This window comes from Perna viridis, chromosome 1 (genome assembly GCF_037379345.1).
Source record: "Perna viridis isolate PV_CMFRI_1.1 ecotype Kerala chromosome 1, ASM3737934v1, whole genome shotgun sequence".
Classification (NCBI taxonomy): Eukaryota; Metazoa; Mollusca; class Bivalvia; order Mytilida; family Mytilidae; genus Perna; species Perna viridis.
In genome coordinates this window covers 37,343,908-37,368,332 of record NC_142445.1, presented here as the reverse complement: position 1 = coordinate 37,368,332, position 24,425 = coordinate 37,343,908, and the positions used below count along the sequence as shown (strand labels likewise).

General features: G+C 33.4%; 2 protein-coding genes and 1 long non-coding RNA gene across 3 annotated transcripts in view; 2 read left to right on the top strand and 1 right to left on the bottom strand.

Annotated features, from left to right (window-relative positions):
- LOC148628607 (uncharacterized) overlaps positions 1 to 19,440 on the top strand; it is a 35,403-nt gene extending 15,963 nt beyond the window's left edge. Inside the window, exon 2 of the long non-coding RNA XR_015924023.1 lies at positions 17,584 to 19,440. This is a non-coding gene — a long non-coding RNA (uncharacterized LOC148628607). The remainder of the gene's footprint in view (positions 1 to 17,583) is intronic.
- LOC148628608 (uncharacterized) lies at positions 4,247 to 5,621 on the bottom strand. Its single transcript, XM_088590909.1, has one exon. The coding sequence runs from the start codon at positions 5,433 to 5,435 to the stop codon at positions 4,374 to 4,376; it is 1,062 nt and encodes a 353-aa protein (XP_088447035.1). The 5' UTR covers positions 5,436 to 5,621; the 3' UTR covers positions 4,247 to 4,373.
- A 1,414-nt stretch (positions 19,441 to 20,854) lies between the features above and the next one.
- On the top strand, positions 20,855 to 23,259 carry LOC148628606 (uncharacterized). Its single transcript, XM_088590886.1, has 2 exons — positions 20,855 to 21,163; positions 21,507 to 23,259. The coding sequence occupies exon 2, from the start codon at positions 21,568 to 21,570 to the stop codon at positions 23,071 to 23,073; it is 1,506 nt and encodes a 501-aa protein (XP_088447012.1). The 5' UTR covers positions 20,855 to 21,163; positions 21,507 to 21,567; the 3' UTR covers positions 23,074 to 23,259.
- The last annotated feature ends 1,166 nt before the right edge of the window (positions 23,260 to 24,425 follow it).

The following is a 24,425-nucleotide window of genomic DNA, read 5'->3' as shown; positions in this document are numbered from 1 at the left end:
TCCGGTTTAATTAGCCTTGTTATAGTCAGCAAATCGAAACAACTGTAAGTTATGTTAAAATAAAAAAAATATTATAAATTTATGTGCCACCTCATTTGCTTTTTGTTTTTTTTAGAATCTATATAAAGTGATAAATAAAACAAATATAAATATACGTTTATTGTCCTAGATATTGACCAGTTGGGATGAACTTTATCAAAAGTATAGATTTTCTAAAAGTTCTGATTAAATATACACGAAACTTAGTCTTATTAACTGATTTGCTAGATTAATCCGAAATATAAATTTATTCTTAATCCTTGTCCAGAAATGCACATGTGCAGAGTCGGGGCCAAGTGCAAATATACTTGAACATTAATCCCTTTTGGGATTCAGTGTACCGAGCTGATCAGTGGTGCACCGTGTTGGGAAAAATGCCACGTCCTCGCACGTTAAAAAACCCTACTGTGGTATTCTCCCGGAGTAGGAACCATAGGGCTCGGCCACAGAGGCTAAATTGTCCGACCCTACCCACCTCTCCCTATTTCCAGTGGCAACCAAAATTTGTCGACCCCATTATCATTGTGTCCCATCCTATTTTTTATTTCATCATCATTTCATGTTCATTTTATCGTCCACTTCATGTTCATCGCCTGAACATAGCTGAAATATTGCTGCTCAGGCGTTAAACCCCAACAAACAAACAAACAAACAGATTTTTTTATGGTGAATTGGGATCAGTGTGCTGTGTTTCGTATTTCGATTGGTTATTTAATTAGTTCAACAAGTAAACCAATATACATGTATATGAAATTCAAAAAATGTTTTTGGTTGAAAATATTCCGGACACAAATGCCCCCAATGGAGCCTTGACTATCACGGCTGTCATCACTTGGGATGTTAGATCCGGCGATTATGTTACCATAGTTAAGCATCATGCGTGTCACGTGATGTCAATGCAGACTCATACCGACTGCGTCGTGGGAAAACATACTAATCAGATAACTAAGTCAAATTGTCAGCTAATACCATATGCGCTTCCATAGACGCAAAACATCGGCTTTGAAATAAATTAAAAGATTTTTCTGTTATACATTATTTACGCTGTGGTTTACAAACACTACAAAATGGTTTTCATTACGTTGGGTGGTTTTGTAGAGCACAAAAAGCGTTACAAATTGAAAAAAAAACTGTCTGTATTCTCACTTTAAACTTGCCGCGTCTTTCCAAAAAGATCAAGATCAATATTGAAGGTCATATTTCCTCAGTAGTCTGGGTCGGCAGTTGCCTTAATTGTTCAACTTTTTGACACTGACGTAGGCCATAAGGTCGAAAAAGTTTCTCACTTTGTTGGGTACTCCTTTAGTACTATTCCCAAGAAAGACACAATTAAGAATCACATATCTGTGCTAACGTCCTTCGGTATTCCTATAGGTGATGATAATATGACTTTCCTACTATTTATTAGATATCGAATGTTTCATAAGTGTCCTTGCAAACAGCAGTATGTTGCTGTGTCTACCAAGTGAACGACTAAACTTCTATCGCAACTCTTAACAAATTTATTTTTAGTGGAGTCCGAGTCGCTTATTTACTTTTTGTTACTTTTTATGTATTATTTCGGTTATTTTATGTTCTTTGTTGTGTGTATCTGTTTTCCATGTCTAGTCTTCGTCGAACCTGCATTACATTCTTTTGAGTTCTGCTAGAAATTTTTTTTTCGGTTAAAGATGAACTTATTATTACAAAGCCCTCTCTACATGTGGCATGAATCAGATACGGATTCTCAAGAATTTAAAAAATCTACAAGAGTGTCTTTTTTCCAGTAGCCTTACTTTTTGTAGCAGTATACACACTTTTTATTTTTCCACCTTGTACACCACACTGCCACGTGAAAAACTCAAGTAAATTCTGTGTGATCTTATTCACCAGTTAATGTAGGGAACTAATATATATGATTATCCTGCATTAGGCGGAGAAAACATGCTGTTTCTAATTTTACTATGATGTTGAAATGTTTGACCAGTCTTTTAATTTCGGTTTCTATTAAAAAGATTATGTATTATCTCTGCATAATCATAGTTTCAAAGATTACCTACAGGCCTATAACTAAGCTACCGAAATGAATTCGAAATTAAGGTGACTGCTGAACCACCATCATCTGCCTCATACCTAAACCTTAATTTGTGCATAGATAAAACAAGATGTTTGAAATCGAAACTTTATTACAAACGTGATGAGTTTGACTTCCAAATAGTGAACTTCCCCTTCTTTGGTGGCAATATACCAATATCTCCAGCCTATAGAGTAAACATTTCATAGTTAATCCGTTACTTTGGAGCCTGTGACCTGTACACGGACTTTCTCCGTAGAGCACGGGTATTGTCAATTAACTTCTGAAGTAATTATGGGTATATCTGAAGCCTTTGTATATATCATCACTACAGAAGTTGAACGATCGATATTACAATTTGATTGACCGACATAAAGTTTTAATCTCACAGATGACACAAAATATCTTCAATTAGATATAACTTCTGACCTGATGGAATACCTACCGACTTGACACTTACTAGATGCAGTGATGTAACTCCATTGACACAAGTCAACGTAGCTAGGTCATATGATTCACTACGGTTCATTACAATCATAAATCACAAATATCACACTGCTATTACGTCTATTTCGAAAATTGTGAACAAATTTGGTTATTGCCCCCGCGATAGCTATTATTTGTTTAATCGTCAAACGAAAAAAAGATGGAAATCGCTCAAACAAAACAGAAAACACCAATGAAGAAAGGGATATTCCTTGAAACATCTTTTCTTTTCGTTTTTTTTTTTTTTTTTGTGTTTTATCTTAGTTATACATATTACATCGAGAAATTGCAAATATGCGAATTTAATATCTCAAGATGAAGATTTAGTCAATTTCGATTTGAAAATTTTTCGGTGATGAAAAAAGATTTATAGGTATGTTATATCGTAAGGGACGGACATCATGTTTTTTTTAAATTCTTTTATAAATAGTTTCCAATGCAGGTATAATATGTTTACTTACACATTTCCAGCGTCAAATATTCAGGTTTTAATTGTAAAATTGGCATATATATTCTGTTATTTTCACGTTGACACTCAACGTCACAAAAAGTCGTTCAAACTCATGTAAATGTCCTTTTTTTCGTGGATATCTATTTCGTGGTACCCCGTCTTTGTCAAAGTTCGTGCAGTTTTAGTTTTGTGATTGGATTCAAGCATCTATTTCACATTTCATTTGGAACTTACATTTGTGGTTGACCATGCAAAATGAGTACTTCATAAACGAACTGATAAAAAGTCAAAAGGAAAACTCAAAAAGTAAAAGTCCGTATAACAAATGATAATTTCGATGTGGCTAAAGTTACAAGTCCTACAGTTAAAAAAAACAGATGTCGGTTCTTTTACATTACATACATAGTGACATTGATATATACAAGTCGATTCTTTAAGGCTTCTTAAAACCAACGAAACATCATTTTATATTCAAAGTCTCTATTGTAATGCTCAACAGATGGCAATCATTATATTTTGGTTAAATTTTAGTAAATCTTTTATTGTGATTGTGTCACTAATGAGATTGAAACCAGCTGGGTGATCTTGTTTATACTTTGTAACCAGAATTTGTGGTAAGCATTCCATGAACGTAACTTACTTAAAGGAATCCATGTTAACTCATGTATTTGACTTATTTAACCAAGGAAATTTCTTCACCATTAGTTAGCGTATACAGTCAGCTAAATCGCGTTTCCTTATCGCTTACCCTACCGGTGCTCCTGGTCCGTGCTCTCAGTTTTTAGTGGAGTCCGAGTTGCTCATTTGCTTTTGTTATTTTGTATCATGTATGATTTTAGTTACTTAAAGTTCTTCGTTGTGTATGTCTGTTTTCCATACCTGGTCTTTGTCCTTGGATTACATTCTTTTGATGGTGTCTTCTCACTTAGCCAACATTTTGTATTTCAGGTACCTACAGGTAATTATGTAGGCTAGGTGAGACTTTGCAATTGTTTTTACTGCAATTATTTAATTGATTGGGGCCTCTTCCATGGGGACTATAATAATTATTCAAGGTAAATGTGTCAATTTGTTGAGGTTTTTTTATAATATGCAGGGGTTTGATAGAAAAAAGTAATATATATATATTTATATTTTTTTATTTCAGAAATAATAATTGACCAAATCACAATTTCAAGCAATAACACATAATAACATATTTTTATATTAAAGCAATGGTATTTTTTTTATAATCAGCACTATATTCATATAAAAAAATTGTCTGCATGTTATTACATTTAATTTATTACATTTAAAAAATATGTTCATAAAGGAGCACTACAAGTACAATGTGAAATTGTTTATTCAGTCTAAGTGAACCAAGTGAGAAGCACTATCTGCAAATTCCATTAATGTTATTTCTCCACGTTGAAATCTTTCTTTGAGAATTTGAAGTCGGTGTTCCATTTGTCTGTATTTTCTTTTAGAGGCACGCTGCTTACCACCTGATCTGATCTGAATAATCTTCGCCTCATTTGATGCCTGTATGCTGTGAAACAATTTGATGGCTAGGAAAATATTGGGGTGTGCATGATGACAAAGTTTGTTGACTTTATTGTGCCAGCCCTCAACATTGTTGGTAGTTCTTGGACCATTATTGTCGTAGTGGTTCCATGATGCGAGCGGTTGTCCTTCGACCCACTTTTCGGTAATATAGTCTGTGAACTGTGTCACAGCATCATTGTTGTCGGTATTGTCTTCCAAAGCTTGGAACCACACATCCTCAACTTGTGGAATAGGAACTAAGGGTAACACAGCTGCACGTCGGACTAGTTGCTTTATATTGTCATTTTCTTTGTATTGTACAGCTAACCCACAGTTCTGAGTTTTCCGCCAAACACATTGCGCATAGTGAAAGAAACATCCTTTCAAACTCACATTGGGAAATACTGTTGTAATGGGATTTCTAGAGGCGGTCTCAAAGTCAATAAGTACGCATTCTGGTGCAAAATTCAAATTCCTGGCTACAAATGCATTTTTAAGGTAGTTGAAGAACGCTGAATATGTTTCCTGTGTTTTATTTGGTAGCAAGGCATACACTAAAGGGAATACTGTGTTTTCAACGAATCCATGTAATGTATATAGCTGATAGAACATCCCAGGACATGAATAAAATGTGCCATCACCAAACACTGTTTGTGAGTTGCATAACAGTTCCAAGTTGTTGTCTGTAGCAAACACTAACATTCGCTGATGTTGGTTGTTGGTGTTGTCTATTAGAAGAAAGCGATCACCGGCTGGTGTGTTTTTGAAGTTTTCTTCGAGGTCTATATCAGCCTGAGTTTTTGGTAGCTTTGGTAGCACCTTAGAACGGCTTCTGTAGAGTGCAGCTTTACAACTTTCAAACGTCGGAATTTTCTCTATCATCTCATTGACATCATCGTCAAACTCATTATTACGAAGACTACCAAGCTCCTCATCAAAAATGGAAGGTATTGGTGACACCTCTTCCCTGCAACGCTTTTTTACTTTATTAATAAAGGCTGCTGCTGCTAAACCAATGTTATCTGAGTCATGGTTGTGGTTGTTGTTTATGGTAACAAGAACATTATCTAGTGTTGTCAGAGTAGCAGGACATTGACGTGAGACGCACCTCCAGTAGCAACGGTCGTTGCGTCTAGTTTTTATAGTTTTTAGTTTTTTGAATATTTGTAACCATTATGGAGCAAATAATGACCACTGCGGCCATTTTCAAGAAAGTCTACGTGTACTTGAGCGTTAGCCATGAGAACTGAAATGATAAATCTGCTAGTTGGCCCCAAATTTATATACTCTTCCATAGCATCCCAAGCTATAGTGAGTATGCATCTGTCAAGTAGAGTGGTGCAAGCTGAACATATCTTATCTTTAATTATTTTAATTTATATTAATTAATATCAATTAATAATAATTATTCTCAATTAAGAATAGCAGTCATTTCATTTTATTAAATTTTATTTACAGAATTTAAAAATTAAACATATATTTTTTTATTTTTATATTTGAAATATATATATTTATATATTTTTTTTAAAGATAATTAAAAAATGTTTTGTGTTATTTTATAAATACTTATAAAAATATATCATTAATATTTTTTTTTTTATTTTACCCAACATAAATGTAGCCCTTTGGGTGGCCTCAATAAAACAGTTATAAAAACAATATTTCTAAATGTTATTTTAACACCCCAATTACCTATGTTGGCCAGATGAGACTATCAATTTTCAAAATGTTGGCTAAGTGAGAATGAACCCTTTTGATTACCGCTAATAACCTTGGTTTCCTTGATTACTCTTTCCCCTTTGCGTGATCATAAATTGTCATTTTTAAGTACATCATTAATTTGAGATGCTTTCTGTATATGGAATTTCCCTTTTTACAAGTCTTATAGCTTTTTGTAGGTCATCATTGTTGTACAACATAGGCTTCATGTTCGCAACAATCTTATTCCACCTGCAAAAATGGGAAATTTTAATTATCAAAATTGGGCAAAATTACTTTTAAAACCTTAAGAAATATTTAAGATGTAAAACTAAACTTTATTTTCGATATTTTTTTTTATGTTTGATCGATTTCTGTTGATATACGGGAGTGTTTTTAGTAAAATTGCCGTTTTTACAGTGAGACGACAGTCTTTAGTTTTGCACTTCAATGGCCATAGCGTCCATTGAGGCAAGTGAGGAAAATGAGGCAAATGCCTACTACAAAAATGGCAAAGTGTGGTATTGATGTTAGAAGAATCATTAATATGTTAAGAACAATGACCGATGCTAATTTTGAAAGAAGAAAACAGTTACATATCGAAAAATTAATTGATTCTGAATATCCCGAACATTCTATTCAAAATGCAGTCTCGAATATAAAAAAAACAAAAGTTCAGGAGAAACTGAAATCAAAAGCAGGTGGACATCGGATACTCCTAGATATTCAAGAGTTTATTGTGGCTTTATGCGTAACGCAATTTGTTCTCTCCTTGAAGCCTTAACGCTAGCTCTCCAAAATAGATTGTGATATGGTTCTTGCAGAATGAAAAGTATATGATAGCGCACAGGACATTGCTGATAAGCTGGAGATTTCACTTGTCCCCAGGCGCAGAAAAGGCATATGGACCCATAGAGCTAATCCAACTGTTAATTCAGCCGAACAGTTATGGAGGACAACTATCTACTTTGAATTGTTAGACCACGTATGCACCGAAATTGAGAAACGTTTTTCCGCACGATCAACATCAGATGATGATAGGCTATGGAACACTCTAACTGTCTGCTGAGATACACATTTGTTTACGTGTTGTCAATTTTATATTACTTGCAGTGGTTTTGTAATTACATATGGTCGTTTTGTATTTACGTAATATGTAGAAACATCTTTACATTATGTCGTTTTGTCTTTACGTTCTGTCATCTATCGTTTTATGATTACGTTATGTCAACATATATTTACGTAATGTGGATTTATCTTTACGTGCAGTGTTTTTCTTATAACGTGAGGTCGTTTCATCTTTACGTTATGTCGATCTCTTAGACGTTGCTTACGTTGTTGGTGTCACATTCGACTGAAACGGGGCTGGTTACTAAAACTTAAATGTTGCTATTAGAATGTGGAGTTATCAGAGGCAATATAGATATTAAAATGTTCTAAAATGGTCGCTGTTTTAGTCATAAATCATAAATCATAAATCTTAGAAAGATGCCATTGATTGTGGAGGGAAAGCACTATTCGATCACAAGAACGCCCATTTTCATATGTGGACGGGTAACATTGAGAAATGCTTGCTTCCCATTTCACCAATATATCTAAGTTGTTTCTTGGCATATTTTGATAAAACAAACTTTTTTGGAAAGAGAAGTTTGTGCTGCAGATGATGTAATATTTTTCATGACGTTATGATAAGATCAAAGCGTATTACAATATCACAAATGTCTCCCCTTTGATGTGGACATTGTTAAAACGAAAAGAAATCGATTTAAAGACAAAATGTTAGACATTCTTAAGTCGTGCAAACAGCTTTCTTTAATCGGGACTTTTATTAACTATATTTAGTTTTTTTTACATAACCCCAATGAAAAAATATATAAAATGTTCAATCAGTCTTTTTGTTAAAAGCCTTTTTGTTCGTATTTCTATTATGTCACAAATCTTAATTTTTTCGACGTTGGCCATTGGCTACTTTCTTGCTTACGGTTGTAAAATATAACAACGAATAGTATATTTATCAAAGTATATTCACGCTTAAAGGACTGTATAAATATTCAGAACATCATGTTTATTCTAAAAAATAATGAGTTTTATTGTCTATTAGTAGATAAATACGCACATATATTGTGATGTCAGGTTGTCTTTTTCACGACGTTTTCTACACGTTGCGTGCTACCCGGTCTTTATCAAAGCTTTTTTTCGTTAGCTTTGAGTGGACCAATAACTATGAAATTTTGAGTTTTACTTGTATATATGCTACAGATAGTATATTCTAAAAATAATGGTACTTAGTTGAATATGTATCTTAGCGCAGCATTTTCTCTGTGTCTAACCAAAATGTCACAACATCTGAAATTTGTATATTTTAATTATTCACGCGTACACCATGCGAAATTCAAATGAATTGTTCAAAAAGGCAAATGGCGTTGAGTCGATTTCTTCATATACTTAAAAAATGTATTCATCCTCCTCTATGGTTTTATCATTTCATTTTTTTCTTTGGCTTAACAAATGGGTTATATATATGTAAAACCGTGTCTAACAAAAATGTCACAAAGCACATTTTTTTTTAAGTTTCCAAAGTAACGTTCTGTTTTGCGACGTAAAAACTCTTTTGACGTCAATTTTAAAAACAATACTGGATTAAATAAATACGACTGTCGATGTAAAGAATAATAAAATACGATTTTAGCGAATCTGATAAAATAATGAAAGAAATGTTTAAAAGAAAACAGGAAAAAGAAAGTCCCCCCTCTTGCGCGCACTCCTGTCTGTTCATGTGCAATGATGTCCTGGTGAAATCGTGATCAGCGTGACTGCATCAAAGTATTTTGAAGTGTGTAGACACTCGCTTGAACATTCGCTAGTGAAATACTGTAAAATCAACGTATTTGATGATCGTCTTAATTACATTGTACCTCTTGACAATTATTTTAGCTATAAGATATAATAAGCTGTACATATATTGCAAAAATAGTTTTTTGAATTTTTTTTTCCAATCGGACCAAAAATTTACCCGAATTAAATAAAGACCACATTAAAAATAGAATAATTAAAATCGAAAAAAAAAACAAAAAAAACAATCTACATGGGTTTTAATAAAACACGTATTTTTACCCTATTTGATTCCTTTTTCTAAAGCGGAAGGGGCAACAAAGTCCAAATTAAATAGGAATCTTCTTAGTTGTTGGTAAAATCATATCAACTTTCAGAACAATTCGTCAACCACAACTAAAGTTATTGCGCGGAAACGAAGTGTCCCCAGACCACGACGCGAACGATGCAGTTTGTTATGTTGAGCAACATACCTTAGAATTCCGAAACGAGTACATGTATTCGGAAATATCACATTACATCTACATTAGAGATATAAAACCAAATAGGAAAGAAATAAAGTCACTTTATACGCTTCCACAATTTGATTTCTGGGCGAGGGTTGTTACTGACTTTTTTGCTTGTAGGTTTGTTGGCTTTCTGTTTAAGTGAGGGTGTTTTACTTTTTTTTCGCGAATCACGAAATTTGTTTTCATAATTCCTAACATTTTTCTCATAGAATAAAATTTCCTTCAAATCATTTGTAAATGGTTGATGCCAAACTTTTTACCATATCAGGATGTAATCTGATCATTTCAATTGACCAAAACGTACGAAAAATTAATATCGAATCGGATAATTAAGTAATAAACATTTCATGTGTGTTATTTTATGTAAAAAATTAAATAAGTACCCTTCTTTTTACATGTAACAATTATAGAACAATGTACGTGGCAACACAAAAAAAGACGTCGAAATTTTGCCGATTTCGACGTTACCAAATATGACACCAACACCGTACGCTACATCTAAATACTTTATGTGCATTACCTTTTCTTTACGGGCAGTGATTTCTTCTTTACGTGATGTGGACAAAAAATTCATGATGACGTGTGATCCTGTCGATCGTGTAAACTTCAAATCAGTCCGTAAAAGGCAAAATAGACGTCACAACGCCGATTAGAAAAATGCTGAGCGAAATCAGACAGTTTAGGCGTTCCATAATAGGCCAATATTTGGTTCCATTAAAATTGGCCAACTGATATCATACAGGATAAATTGCTCCGAGTTTAATCCCCAGATCTGCCATATGTTAATGTTAGATTTTATAACACTCCTATGCCCGACTTACCTTAATTCTTCTTCAGGCACGTCAAGGCTTTTATCGTAATATCAGACGCATATCTGTGCAAAGTGATGACATTGTCAGTCAAAAGCGTTTATTGTGAAAAGTTCTTTTCAGCACATCGAAGACTGAATCCACAGTGGGCGAGAGCGCCCTTGTGGACTGTTTATGCTCCATGCTCACATAGACAAAGAGATCTCACGAGGGATGTTATACAAATGTTTGATGGAACTGGACACAGAGGGATTGGAAAACTCACCTTTGACTAGATATAGAAATCTGACTTGAATGATATATGATTTGTGTAAGGCTGCTGACCATTAATTTTGATTTTGGATGAAATATTTTTAATGACCACAAGGATTGTCTTAATTGTCAAAATCTTTTGGCCTTTAATTACAAAAGGTTAGCATAGCCCCCGAAACCACCCTGACGTATCATTCACTGTGTCGTGTATTTTATTACGGTTACCGCTTCGTGACATCGGAGATGGCAAATACAATTGAAACTTTGCATAGACAATAACATAAGAATTTCGATAATGAATTTCTCGGGAATTGTGTCATTTTTGATCTGGTGTTATTCCTAAATTATGCAACCCAACTGTATATAATAAGAAGTATTTGGTGGTTATATCTGAGTTTATTTAATAGATTGGTAACAGAGCAGTAAATAGTAATATGTTCGATTTTATTAGGGGGAAATGAGTTGAAGCGAGTTACCACCAAATCTGGGATCCCACTTTCCGTGTTATATACTAGTCGGGCTGGATATTTGATAGTGGGATTAAGCCCTTGAGATTATATTATAAGATTTTATCGTTTTGTTAGTGTACGTGTCTCTGGACTAGGTACCTAGAAACTAAGCGCTTTCACATGACACATAGCCAAAGGTGTCTATAGAATAACTTGTAGCATTTGAGCTATAAAGCTTATCAACTAAGAAATGTAGCTGGTTGAGAGGAACATATTTCTTAAGATATGATTCATGTCAATGATTGTGGCTTAAGTTTGGGTGATTTAACAAAGAGTCTCGACCTGGAGGTCGATAAATTGAATTTCGACCAGAAAATTTAAAAACTGGGAATGGCCAACTAGTAGTTTGTAACTCAATTATGCACTATGTCGGAGAGTTTTGTGTTCATTCATCTAGGTATTCCATGTAAACCAATATCAAACCTGAATATTACGCAAAATGGCGCACTGCTACATTTCATTATGAATTTTGGTATTTGTGTGTTTTTAAAATGGCCTTTGTAATCAAGGAGTTCAATATATAAATCCTTGTCGTACTCAAGTGAATTTAAATATAAAACAGAGTTCAATATTAACCATTTATAACAATAAGCTTAAGTAAAGGTACTTTTGAATTCGATTACCGTACTTTCCTTTTATCCCATATTCTTGCAATATGACGATTATTTGAGGCGTAAAAACTCCAACGATGGATATAAATTGATTCGGTAAATGAGTACTTTGATTATAATTTTTAGTTAACATTTTTTTTTTGGACCGAAAAATGTAAAAGATTGAATTAGTTTACAGAAACTTTGTTTACTTTTTTAGCATAGGAGCTTCATTCTAATTTTAAAAACTAGACACCGAATACGTGAGTTGCCAGGCTATTTTGATGGTTTTTTTTTGTACACGATCCGATTCAAATGTCTTTTAAGAATATTTATCTTAAAATCAATCAAAATTGTACATCTCTGAGGTTAGTTTGTATTTATGTTGTACATTATTTTATTTAACAGTTTTTTTTTCTTTCTTTCTTTGAACCATTCTTTGGTCTGACTTAAACAGTTAAAACATGTCAATTTAAAAAACAATATGTCGATCTTACATTTTGTAACAAATAGTTTCCGGGTTGCCCTGTCCTTGTCATTTCTCTCTTAAAAGAAATATAAAAATCAAAACAACTGTTAGTTATGTTAAATATTATGTTATAAATTTGTGTTTTACCACATTTGTTTTGGGTAGGAATCTATATAACTGACGTGTATTGTCCTATATATTGACCAGCTCCGAAACTTCTGATTAACTAGACAACATACTAAGTCTTACTGACTTGCCAGATTGATACTGAAACAAAATTCTTATCACCAAAAATGCTCATGACTCTGCTTATTCATCGATGAGTGATCAAGGGAGGCCAAGTGCAAATATTCTTTCACATCTGCAAATGTATTGAGTATTTTTCGAAATTGATTTAAACGTGAACAGAAAGCAGTAATTTCTTTCAAATAAAATGTGAGGATTCATTACCAACTATTGGCTACTTATCTCTCAATTAAATATTTTGAATGAGCCGAATAAGTCTGTTTGTTATTTAAATAGTCTGCTTTTCAGATAAATATGTTTACATGTACTTGTCAGATAATAAAATCGACTTGTCTAAAATTTATCGACCACTAGATGTCATAAATGATTTTAACACTCCAAATTTATTCTTTCTGTTATTAAGTATTTTTAGTAATCTTTTCTAAGTGACAAGTATACTTGTATATGAAAAGTTTACTTGTTTGGCTAATTTAGTATACTTTTAATTTCAAAATACCTAATATACTGAGGCTTCATGCCTTTTATTAAACATGGTAGCACCGTTCAACGAAGGATTTGGCTTCCTATATCGATAGTTTTGGTTGTGAGTACTTCTTATATACATTTTTTTATTTTTTTTATTTAGATCTTCCTACACAGGCAAATATTTTTCACTCGAAATTCATGTTAATCGAGCTTCACATGAAATTAACATGATTTTCATGTGAAATTCACTAAACACGAATTTCATGTGAACATTTCGTGTGAATTTCACATGAAGGCTCCATTTACCCGAATTTCACGCGAACTCTGTCACTTAGTTTATTTGCTCAATTCAGGTGAAAATCATGTGAAATAATTTTGCCTGTGTAGATCTGAAGATACTTTACAGCATCAGCATTAAGAGCTATAGCATTTACAAAACGTAGTCATCGTAAGCAGCATGACATAATATGAATAAAGAAAAGACATTTAAAAATGTTATACATAATTAATCACACATGATAGAAAAATAACTACTGAGAGCAAAAATACTTGGAATACAGGTATACTGTAAATAATTATGAAAGTATATTAGACCTAAAATTCCAAATCACTCATAAGAAACACACAAAATATATGTGTTCATTTCTAGACTTTCCTTTCAGTAGGCTATACAATTTGTAAAAAATGGCCACGAACAATAATAAAGGGAAAATGTTTTAACCTTAACTGACAATATGCAGGGCAGACTAACATAAATGTCGCACATTCCCGACTCAATGGTACGTCGCCACGTAATCTTGCGTCTACCTTTGCGTCTTTTCCCCTCAGGAGTCCAGAAAAGTGCTGTTTTCGTGACGTCTTGTTGACCTTTTACCAAGACGTTTCCAATTCATCTCCACCTTCTTCTTCCAATCATCTTGCTCGTGTCTTGATTGAATCTATGGAGGAGGTCTTTATTAGTGATCTTATTTGGCCAAAATATTCGAAGGAGCCTCCTTAGGCACTTTGTATGAAAGGTGGAGTTTTTGTTGGTCAACCTCAGTCATTCCCCAGCACTCTGAACTATATAACAGGGTAGGTATAACACAACTGTTTTATAGATACAATTTGATGCGTGTAGTGTACTATCTGGATTTCCATATATTCTGCAAGTTGTTGAATGCAGCTCTTTCTTTTGACAAACGTTGTTTAATGTCGGTAGCAGCACCACTATCTATTCTAACTGTACTGCCAATATATGTAAATGCATCTGCTTGAGGTAATGCTTGTCCATTTAGGATCCGGAGTACTGTTGATGAGTTAGAGTTGTTGAGAATCATGTTGATTCGTAAGCCCATTTCGTTGAAAAAAATTGCAGTCTGTTATTTTTTTCCTGGATATGTTGTGCTACACTACGACAAGATCTTCAGCAAAATCAAGATCCTCTAATGTTGAAAAGATTCACCATCTGATGCCTCTTGGATGTCAGACGTTGTTTGTCGTAAGACTCAGTAGATGGTAATAATAAATAAGGTGGATGACATGACGCATCCTTGCCTAACTCCTGTTTTTACTTGGAAGACTACCTCTGAATTCTAAACAGTGCATTCAAAGTTATCATAAATGCCTTAACAGACTAATGAGGTGTTGTGGAGTACCATTAGATCTTATTATTTTCCACAGGCTGATTCTGTGGATGCCATCAAAGGCTTTTCAAAGTCAAAAAAGTTATTATAGCTTTGTTTTGCCAGTTTCAATATAAAAAATTATTAATTATTATTCTAAATCTAAGATTGATTGATATTTTGACGTTCGTAAAATGCTGTAAATAATCCTCAACGAAAAATTCTTCTTTTTATAAATTTATATTCACGCAGCTTCTAAGAGTTTTGTATTGTAGAATGCCAGTGTTGACAAAACTGATCTAGAGTTGCACATGTTAAATTAATATCTCATTGATTATACAAAAAAATTATTAAACCAAAGTTCAAATAACAAGTTTCTAACCTTAGAACCCATTCGTTTTACCATTTACACAGTCAGAAACCAAAAGTTTGTATACACCCTAAACAATAACAATCTTTAACCAGTATTTCAGAATTCTTTGGTTAGGCAAAATATACATTTGAAGGTTACCGAAATAACCTAACAAACATTATGTTGGTGTAGAACTTGGAACTTTCAAAACAAATCTACAAAATTTATTATGTATTTGTTCGACTTCATTTGCATAGTTGAATCATCATACCTCCGAAGGTTAGTACAATACTGAGACGACCAAACTGTCAAACATATCACATTGTTGTCGAGAGATAAATAAAACGCCTTTAAAGTGTTAGTAACGACAGAAGAGCTCTTCCTACCTGAGCAATATCCTTTTGAGTCGATTGAAATTTGTCATTATTATTAAAATACATCTAGAATGACGAAGGAATTCACAACTCTTATTTCTTTTATTATAATAGTATAGTACCATCTTCGCATAACTGGTTTTTATTCATTGCGAAAACAACTTTTTTTTTACTTTTCTTGACTTCTATATTCCACTATATACAATACGAGTGCAGTCAATTCAACCAAAGTTAAAGAGGTTCAGGAGATTTCCCAAACAGCACAGTGTCGTCCGCAAATAAAATCAAGTATAATAATGCTTTATTCAATGCGAAAAACTGGTAATCTCCATCATGGTCGGAGCGAATGCCATCAAAATGTCATAATTAAAATAGAAATAATAAAGGTGATAAAATATCGCCCTGTTTCACTCCAATATAATTAGCAAAATAACCGATATATTTCCATCCCATCTAACATAAATTTTTACAGATGAGTTTATTGTTTGTACCACACAATTATTCTGTCGAAGCGTAACCAACCATAAATTCATTCATTTTAGACAATTTTGATTCCATTTAATATGTTTACGCATTCTTTCGTTAAGATTGGTAATAACACTTTCATTGACACCGATTTTAAAGTAAGAAATGGTCTAAAACTCGTTCGGTTCAAGATATATGTTAGATTCTAAAGCTGCTGATGAGAAGTAAATTATTGAAACATAACATATTTGATATATATATATAATATTTATATTTGATATTATAGCATATCAAAATTTGCAAAACAAAAAGATTGGTATACTTGCATTTAATAACCACTGGTTTCATGGCACTGCTGGTGGATCAAAGGTCCCTGAGGATATTCATCAACCCAGTAGTCAGACTTGTCTGACCCCGAATTATATCAGATTTCTTTAATTATGTTTATCAGAAATTGCAATATTACAAATTTCAAAATACTTATAATACTAAGACTTCATTCCTTTAATTGCACATGGTAGAACCTCTCGGTGATGGATGTATTTGGATTCCTATTTCGATAGTTATGGCTTTTGTACTTCTTGTATACATTAACTTTTAGTTATAGATTTTCCTATTTTTGATTATAGTGCTGTTAATGAGAGGTTACTCCTTGAAACACGTGTAAAGCATATAGAAATTTGCAATTTATATAATTGGTTTATTTGTATTTAAGTGACAAAACGGGGGCAGATATATACCATCATATGCAGTAAATAAACATTTGTAATTGACCTATTTGACTGTTCATATTTTAAAACTAGCATTAACAACCTCCTATTAAAGCATGTATATAACTACATGTGTATGTAGTGTTTAAATGGACCTTAGCAAGTAAGAATTGTCTTGTGAATATCAATTGCAATCTAGGCCCAAAATACTTTGTGACCTTTTTTTCTGATAGATGGAATAATCGGGGGTTTTTTATTCTTTCCATTGTATAACAAATAATCTATGATTTGCCAATCACAAGGCCATGGTTTCTCGTGGTCGAGGTATAGGTGGGGATTTTTTTCTCAGATATAGCGCAGTCAAATAGAGGATAAGAAACACAAGTGACCGTGTTCCGTTGGTTTCGACAAGCCGAAATACAATTAACCGCGTCCCTTTTGGTTTGACATGCCATCCTCCAGAATATTCTGGCTGGCAATTTTCAAACCAGAGTTCTTGAACAAGGACTCATATCATCAGTATTCTATGATCCCTTCCTATTACTGCCAGAAGAAAAGGGGTGAGTCTGAAAGCGCATCTGGTTACAAGTCTTTTTTCAAGAGTGCTACGAGACGCTCCCTTGCCATTTGGCTTCAAAGACACAAGACATTTTAAGTGTTCGCGTTGTTTGACATGTCCTTTTACTCTGGAAACCCACGAGGTTTTCTGGAAAGCCATCATCTTTAAATTAATAGATGTTTCACTTGTATATCAGAAAACACCATTTATGATGTGGTTTGCAAAGGTTGCAAAATTATTGGAGGTTGGCTGATTGCTTTTTAGAGCGCAAACAAAGCGTCAGTTATGGAAAAAGTCTCTCCAGTCGGGATAGTCCTACCACAGTGTTTATGACATAAAAGTGACTGTTTTTCTGGAAAAAAAAATTATTTTGGTGAAAAACAGGGGCAGTTTCTTCAACGTGTAATCAGGCTTTTGTGACTACCAAACTGTTTGTTATGGATGCCATAACTTACATCATTCTTACATATTTCATTTGCAAGGTGACCATATCATTATTAGTAATCAACCAGCCATAATTGCATGTACTATACTTATTATTGTTGTTCACCTTATATGTAATGCAGAATTTTATTTTATTTTTTCAGCTGCCCAATGCCACTATATATGATATTTCTTATGTTGCTTTTGGTGAAGACTATCTTAACAAATAATGCGTCATTACACCACGTGAATAAATGTCCAACAAAAAAGGAGTGGCTTTCCAAATCAATGCTAGTTTGTGGCGTGGATAAAAAGGAAATGTATCACTGCTCTTACGATATGAAATGTAGGTTAGCAGAGACTTGCATTGAACCACAAGATAGTTATAATGTTTGGGGAATATTTCTTCTTGACAACACCGTTGATGGATCACCAATTTTCCATCAGGAAATGGTTGGTGTAAAAGCAAACCCGACTAACTCATCTTTTTACTGGATGATTGTTGGTAGTGTTTATTGCATAAATGAGTACAACAACATTAAGGAGAAAAAAACAAATGCAGAAATGACGAAACAACCTTTACTTATTGCAGTTATTGTATTAGTAATTATTGTTGTAGGCCTATTGATAGCAATCGTCTCAATTTGTTTCTTCTTTAAACGAAGAAATGTGAAAAATGGTCAAAACATCGCTGAACAAGATACTATGCTTTGAAACCCGATCCAACATTTTGGCTAATTGTTAATGGAAAATTTGTGAAAGGGGGGATAAAAGATTTATAGGTATGTTACATCGAAGGGGACCCTTAACAGACATCATGTTTATAATTTTTAATTCTTTTAGAAATAGTTTCCAATGCAGGAATACTATGCTTATTTAAACATTTCCAGTTTCAAATGTTCAGGTTTTAATTGTAAAATTGTTATGTATTTTCTATTATGTTCACGTTTACACGCAACGTCACAAAAGTTTAAACTCATGTAAAGGTACTGGTTTTCGTGGGTATCTATTTCGTGGTATCCCGTTTTTGTCAAAGTTCGTGAAGTTTTAATTTTGTAAATTGGGTTCAAGCATCTATGTTTTCAACGAGAATTTTGCATTTCGTTAATAACTTATAATTGTTGTTTGATCAAGCTCATGAAGATGACGCAAAATGGGTACACCATGGACGAACTGTCAAAAAAGTAACAAAGGACAATATCGATGTGACTTAAGTTATCGTAAAATATTCCTTAGAGAGTAGACTGTTGAAAAACGGATGTCGGCTCCTTTACATTGCGTACATACTGTCATTGGTATCTCCAAGCGACTATTTAAGGCTTATTAATACCAACGAAAATCATTTTATGCTCAAAGGCACTATTGTATTGCTCAACAAATGGCAATTATTACATTTTGGTTAATTATAGTAAACTTTTTTATTGTTATTATGTCCCTAATAAGATTGAAGCCAGCTGGGTGATAGAATCGCTAAAAACTTAGGTATACCTTGTAAGCATATTTTGTGATAAGTATCCCGAGGAGATGCGCTTGTCAAACCACAATTCTGCAAATGCAGTGCCTCAATAAGCCCAAAATTTAAGACAAAACGTTTAACAAAATGCTGATATTTTTCTTTCAAAAATAAGCTATCATGCATCGACTTTCGTTGAGCATAAATTTTGCTGCCCAGATTGACGAGAATTGCTTCTGTCTTGAATATGGTAAGATCTACTCTCAAACCATTAAATGTGTTTCGAATCCAGTTTTCACATATGTTGGTATTTGAAAGGCAATGAACAACTGGATGCGTCTGATCCCAGTTTTTCTAATGAAAATGTATATCTAGCTATGGTAGATCCAAAGTTGTTTTCTCTTGTGCAAATATAAACACTACGCAGTATACATATGCATGGTATATTTCTTTAGAAGTTTACATTATAATTCTTTGTCGTATACAGTTAAGAGAGTATTACTTAGTATGAGTAGCATTTTCAATTTTGTATGTGAAGTATTTTTGAGTAAAAAATGTACGTACTTTAGTTTAGCCAGTTATTATTGAATTATGTAGAGACATATAGCTTGTTTTTGTGTGTGTTTTTGTTCAAGAGTAATCAATGAAACCAAGACTCTAGCGGAAATAAAAATAATGCAATCCAGGGGCAAAAACCACAGATGGAAAACAGACACACACAACCAAGGAATAACCAAAATTATACTTACAAAGTAAAAAAAAGTAAATGAGCAACTCGGACTCCACTAAAACTGGGAGCATAGACCAGGTGCACCGGTTGGGCAAGCGTCCTCTGCTTTTCTAGAAACACCTGCCGAGTTGCTCATAAAAGTCAAGTCCATGGTCGACGAAAGAGGAAAGGAAAACTATGAAACATTGTACAAACCCAGGCTGAAAGAAAAGGGGAATTTTATAAGCAAAAAAAGGAGAGATTTATAGGTAATGCAAATATAATATGTTAACTTAAAATTTCCTCAAGCTCTGACGTAAGGTATGGTTTGTGATATAAACACCATACGCTGGTTCTGAAGAGATGAAACCACAGATGCAAGGAAAGTTGACAATACGGAATGAGAAGTCATTGCGTTTGTTGTATAGTTTGGTCATGATTCTTCCGTTTCCTAAAATAGAAAAGAAACAGATATGGTGAAATGCAACAAATGCATCAGCTTTTAACCTAAATAAAAAATAGTAAATGCATTCAGAAATCACCAAAAGGTCTTCAACAAATTTAAACACAGCTTTGGAAGACCCTGATAACAAAAGTAATAAATTCGTGGTATAACAGAACGATGACATGTCTTCGAAATTGAACTAAATAGTAATCTAACGACACAAAGAAACATTTATGATCAACATCTTTTAACTGTGGACCGGCGCATGTAATCTGTGATGAAGTTAAACTAGTTCCATAATGTATTTCTTTAATGTAAGGTAAAAATGAACTGAAACAAACAAACACAGACCGTTTGACCATCATAAGAAGCAACCATGTTAAGTTTCAAGAAATATGGATAAGTTGTTCTCAAGTTACGACGCGACAAGTGAAAAAAAAAAAAACATGTCCCTTTTTTTACAAAAAAAACCTCATTCACTTGAAAATAAAATATTGAATCGTCACCAAAAGTATACAGAGCTTAAGATTAATATAACTAACAAGTGTGTAAATAATCATAAATCGTTTCTGGGATAGGGCGCGACATGTGAACCCCAACCCCCAACCTATATTAGTTACAAAGTCATGCAACTCGAAAGTTTAAATCTTATTTTTTACCAAAAAGTATACAGGTCTATTGACCATCATAAAAAACAACCATGTTAAGTTTCATGAAATTTGAATAAGTTGTTCTCAAGTTACGGTGCATGTTTACAACGGAAAGATGGACGGACGGACGCCGGACATTTGTATACCATAATACGTCAAAATTTTGACGGGCGTATAAAAAGTGATTATAAAACGGGACTAAAAAGCAATGATAAACAATTGTACATAGGAAAGGTTCAGATCAGGCATTGTCCATGTTTTACTTCATAGTTACGACTTGTTTATACTCGGCGTAACTAATAAATACTGTTAATTTTACATACTAGTGTGTCCTTTAAACGTGACGGTTAATTATGCATAGAGGTCAATAGTTTAACAAATACAACACTGTCAAAATCATAAAACTTTGGATTGGATTACAAAGAAGTCGACATCAAGAATCGAAGGATTTTATATTCAAGGAAGTAAATTCACGCAGTTCTGATGGGTAAAGTATATAATACCAATTTTAAAATTGATCGGAATAACGTCATTCAGCTTGACACTGAACTGTTCAATCCATTAAACAAACATTAAAATAATTTACTAAAATCACACAGACATTTTGAACGTGTCTTTGCCGAAATAGTACGACTCACTCTAAAAATATATTTCATTTTTCTTGAATTGTTAAGAAAATTCGAACTGATATTGTCTATTCCTGTCTCACCTTATTATATTGTATCTTGAAAGTGCATGACTCTGTCCAATTCGATATAAAATAAAAAAATGAATATGTGTAAAATCCATTTTCGGTTTTTTAAATCCATTTTTTAAAATATTTCGTCTAGGAACCGAAACCTGGTAATATCATAGACCTGTAAAAATATAGGCCTCTGGTAATAGGAAGAAATGGCTGACCAAACATGTACGGAACACACCGGAGTCGTTTTTGAAACTTTCTGTGTGGATCATGAAGTATTATGCTGCAGAAAATGTTTGGAGAAGGATCACAGTAAATGTAAGAGAATTATGTCATTAGAGTTGGCCGTTAGAGGATCAAGGAAATCTCGATCATTTACAAATTCTCTTGAGTTTCTTGAACAAGTAATAAGTGTTGCTGAAAAAATGGCACAACAAAGGAAAGATGTTTTGGAAAAAACTAAAATGTCTGCAATCCAGGTGAAAGAAGACATTCTGAAAATTAAAGATTGCCAAAGGGAAAACGAAAATTCTAATGAAATAAACAATTTAGTAGAATCACTTTTGAAAGATCTTAGTTCGCGGGAGTATCAAATGATTAATGATATCAACCATGAACTTAGTGAAATTGTCGCGGTATGTAATAAAGCTAACAACGAAAAATCCCGCTTTGAAAAAGTGAAAAATAATGGAACAGATTTTGAAGCCTTTATGTTAACTAATGAAAGCAGAACATGCCTAGCAGATTTAGAGGCTTCAGTTACAACATTTACAATGCGAAACGTAGGTTACATATTTAAATTCAAGACTGAGGCGACTCAAACCAAACTTCTGACGATTGGTTCTTTTGAGTTAATTGAGGTTGGGTCGAAATCAACATTTTGTTCTAAATGGATGAAATATTCACAAGGCCCTGCTCTCCAAAAGAAAGAACCATCGCCATATAAAAAGAAATGCGATTTTGACACGTCATCGGTTGGTTACTTATATGTTTATGGCATGACAGCTGCAAAAGGCAAGATATATCTTTCAGACAGTTCCTATAAATCTAGTCATATATTTATTTTTGATGGGCCAAGGAAATTCGAATATGCAATTGAGACACCGTTTCGACCTTGGGATATTGCTGTGCTGCCTGAAAGCAACTTTGCCTACTTAACATCTAATAATGAAGATATTTTGCAAGTTGTTGATTTAAATTCGCGACAAACCATACAGAAATTAAATATTGTGGACAGCAAATCGGGTGGTGTCGCCGTTACGTCTGAAGGTATATATGTTGGAACGAAAGGTTCCATCTGTGTTTTGAATCACGAATGGGAACAAGTACGGAAAATTGAGTTACTTGACAAAGAAAGAAAACCTTGGTTCATTACGCTAAACAAGGACAAAGCCATTTTATATACAGACAAACGTAATCTTGTTTGCATTACACAAGACGGTCAAGTTAAGTTTACTTACAAGTTTAAGCAAAAGCAGAATGAGTGTCCATGGAATGTAGCTGTTGATAACGACAAATTTATTTTTGTTGCTGTTCCTGGTAATGGTGTATATCGGTTTAAACCTAATGGAAAGTTACATGACATAGTGGTTAAGGAGTGGACTTTAAAAAATTCGTTAGCTTTATGTTTTAATGAATCTTGCGACGAAGTGTATATTTCTTATAATAATGGCGCTAATATTTCAGTACTTCAAAGATTAGATGTTTTTCGGTAAGAAAACAGGTTTGCAGATTATTAATATGTTAATACCCATATACTACAGATTATAAAATTCACAACCCCTCTTCCGGGGTAAATCAAGGATTAACATTTTGTGTGTATTTATTTGTACAATAACAGGACAGTATAGTACGTCTTGTCAAAATAATAAGTTTAAATAAATTTGTTTTTGTTTTCTGTTGGTAAGTGTGAACTTAACTACATAGAATTGAACAAAATCAGTTTACATTAACATTCAAAAGTCATTCATACCATTATGGTTAGATATTGCCCAAAAAGGAAATATTTCCATGACTACATCTCAAACAATATCTTTAAAGACGTTGAAAACAAACAATAACTGAAAACATTATATTTATGTATAAATATTTAATTACGAATATTTAAAAAGTATTTAAATAAAATGCTTCGCAGGGCACAGCTTGGTACGATCACATAGATCAAACGTATGAACACACCATTCAACTTGAAGGTTGATGCAGCTCTTAGTGCGGATTTTTATTAAATGTTTGACACATAATAAGATTTTGACCTACTCCAAGTAGCACACACTTTTTGTGGTACACAGACAAAAATTATTTCACATAATTTTCACCTTAATTGAGCAATTAAACTTTGTCATAAGAGTTCACGTGAATTGTTCACATGAAAATCGTGTTAAGTAAATTTCACGTGAAAATTATGTTAAGCTTGATTTTAAGCATGTTTTACACAGAATAATCAAACGAAAAAGAAGTTTAACCCAAATGGAACCACCGTATCTTTGACTAAAGGTGCCTCGGTTAAGATTGCTGAATCCCCTTGTTAGATTTATGACAAAGTAAAGACATTTATATGTCGAAAAGCAGTTGAATTTCACTTACAAACTAATAGATATACATGTACACGCTCATACATGAGGTCAATCAGTATTACATACAGAAAAAGACACAGAAATGAGCAATAATAAATAAATAGATAAATACAGAAACACATAGAGAGCGAAAGGTGGTAAATCTTGTATAGCATAGCATAGCAGATATTTTTTGTATGGTTATGCTTGTCCTGTATCGCATGTTAAAAAATGCGTCAAAAACTAGCACTCAGTTAAAATCTTTGATACACATGCCAAATTTATTCTCCTGTGTGGACCAGAAACCCGAAGAGAAACAACTGTATCTTTCAGATCATTACAAACTTTTTTTGCCAATAAATGCCTGAAAAACACCTTCAACAAAAGAAAAACCAAATATTTAATAGTGAATTATGGACAAGATTCAAACAACAACCTAGCTTTGGACTGGAATCCCGAGGTACACGGAAAAATGGAAGGTCAAAATAAATCCTTGAGTAGGGTAGTCACAAATG

Coding starts and splice junctions, on each gene's coding strand:
- LOC148628606 (XM_088590886.1), top strand. CDS start 21,568: ATGGCTGACCAAACATGTACGGAACACACCGGAGTCGTTTTTGAAACT.
- LOC148628608 (XM_088590909.1), bottom strand. CDS start 5,435: ATGATAGAGAAAATTCCGACGTTTGAAAGTTGTAAAGCTGCACTCTAC.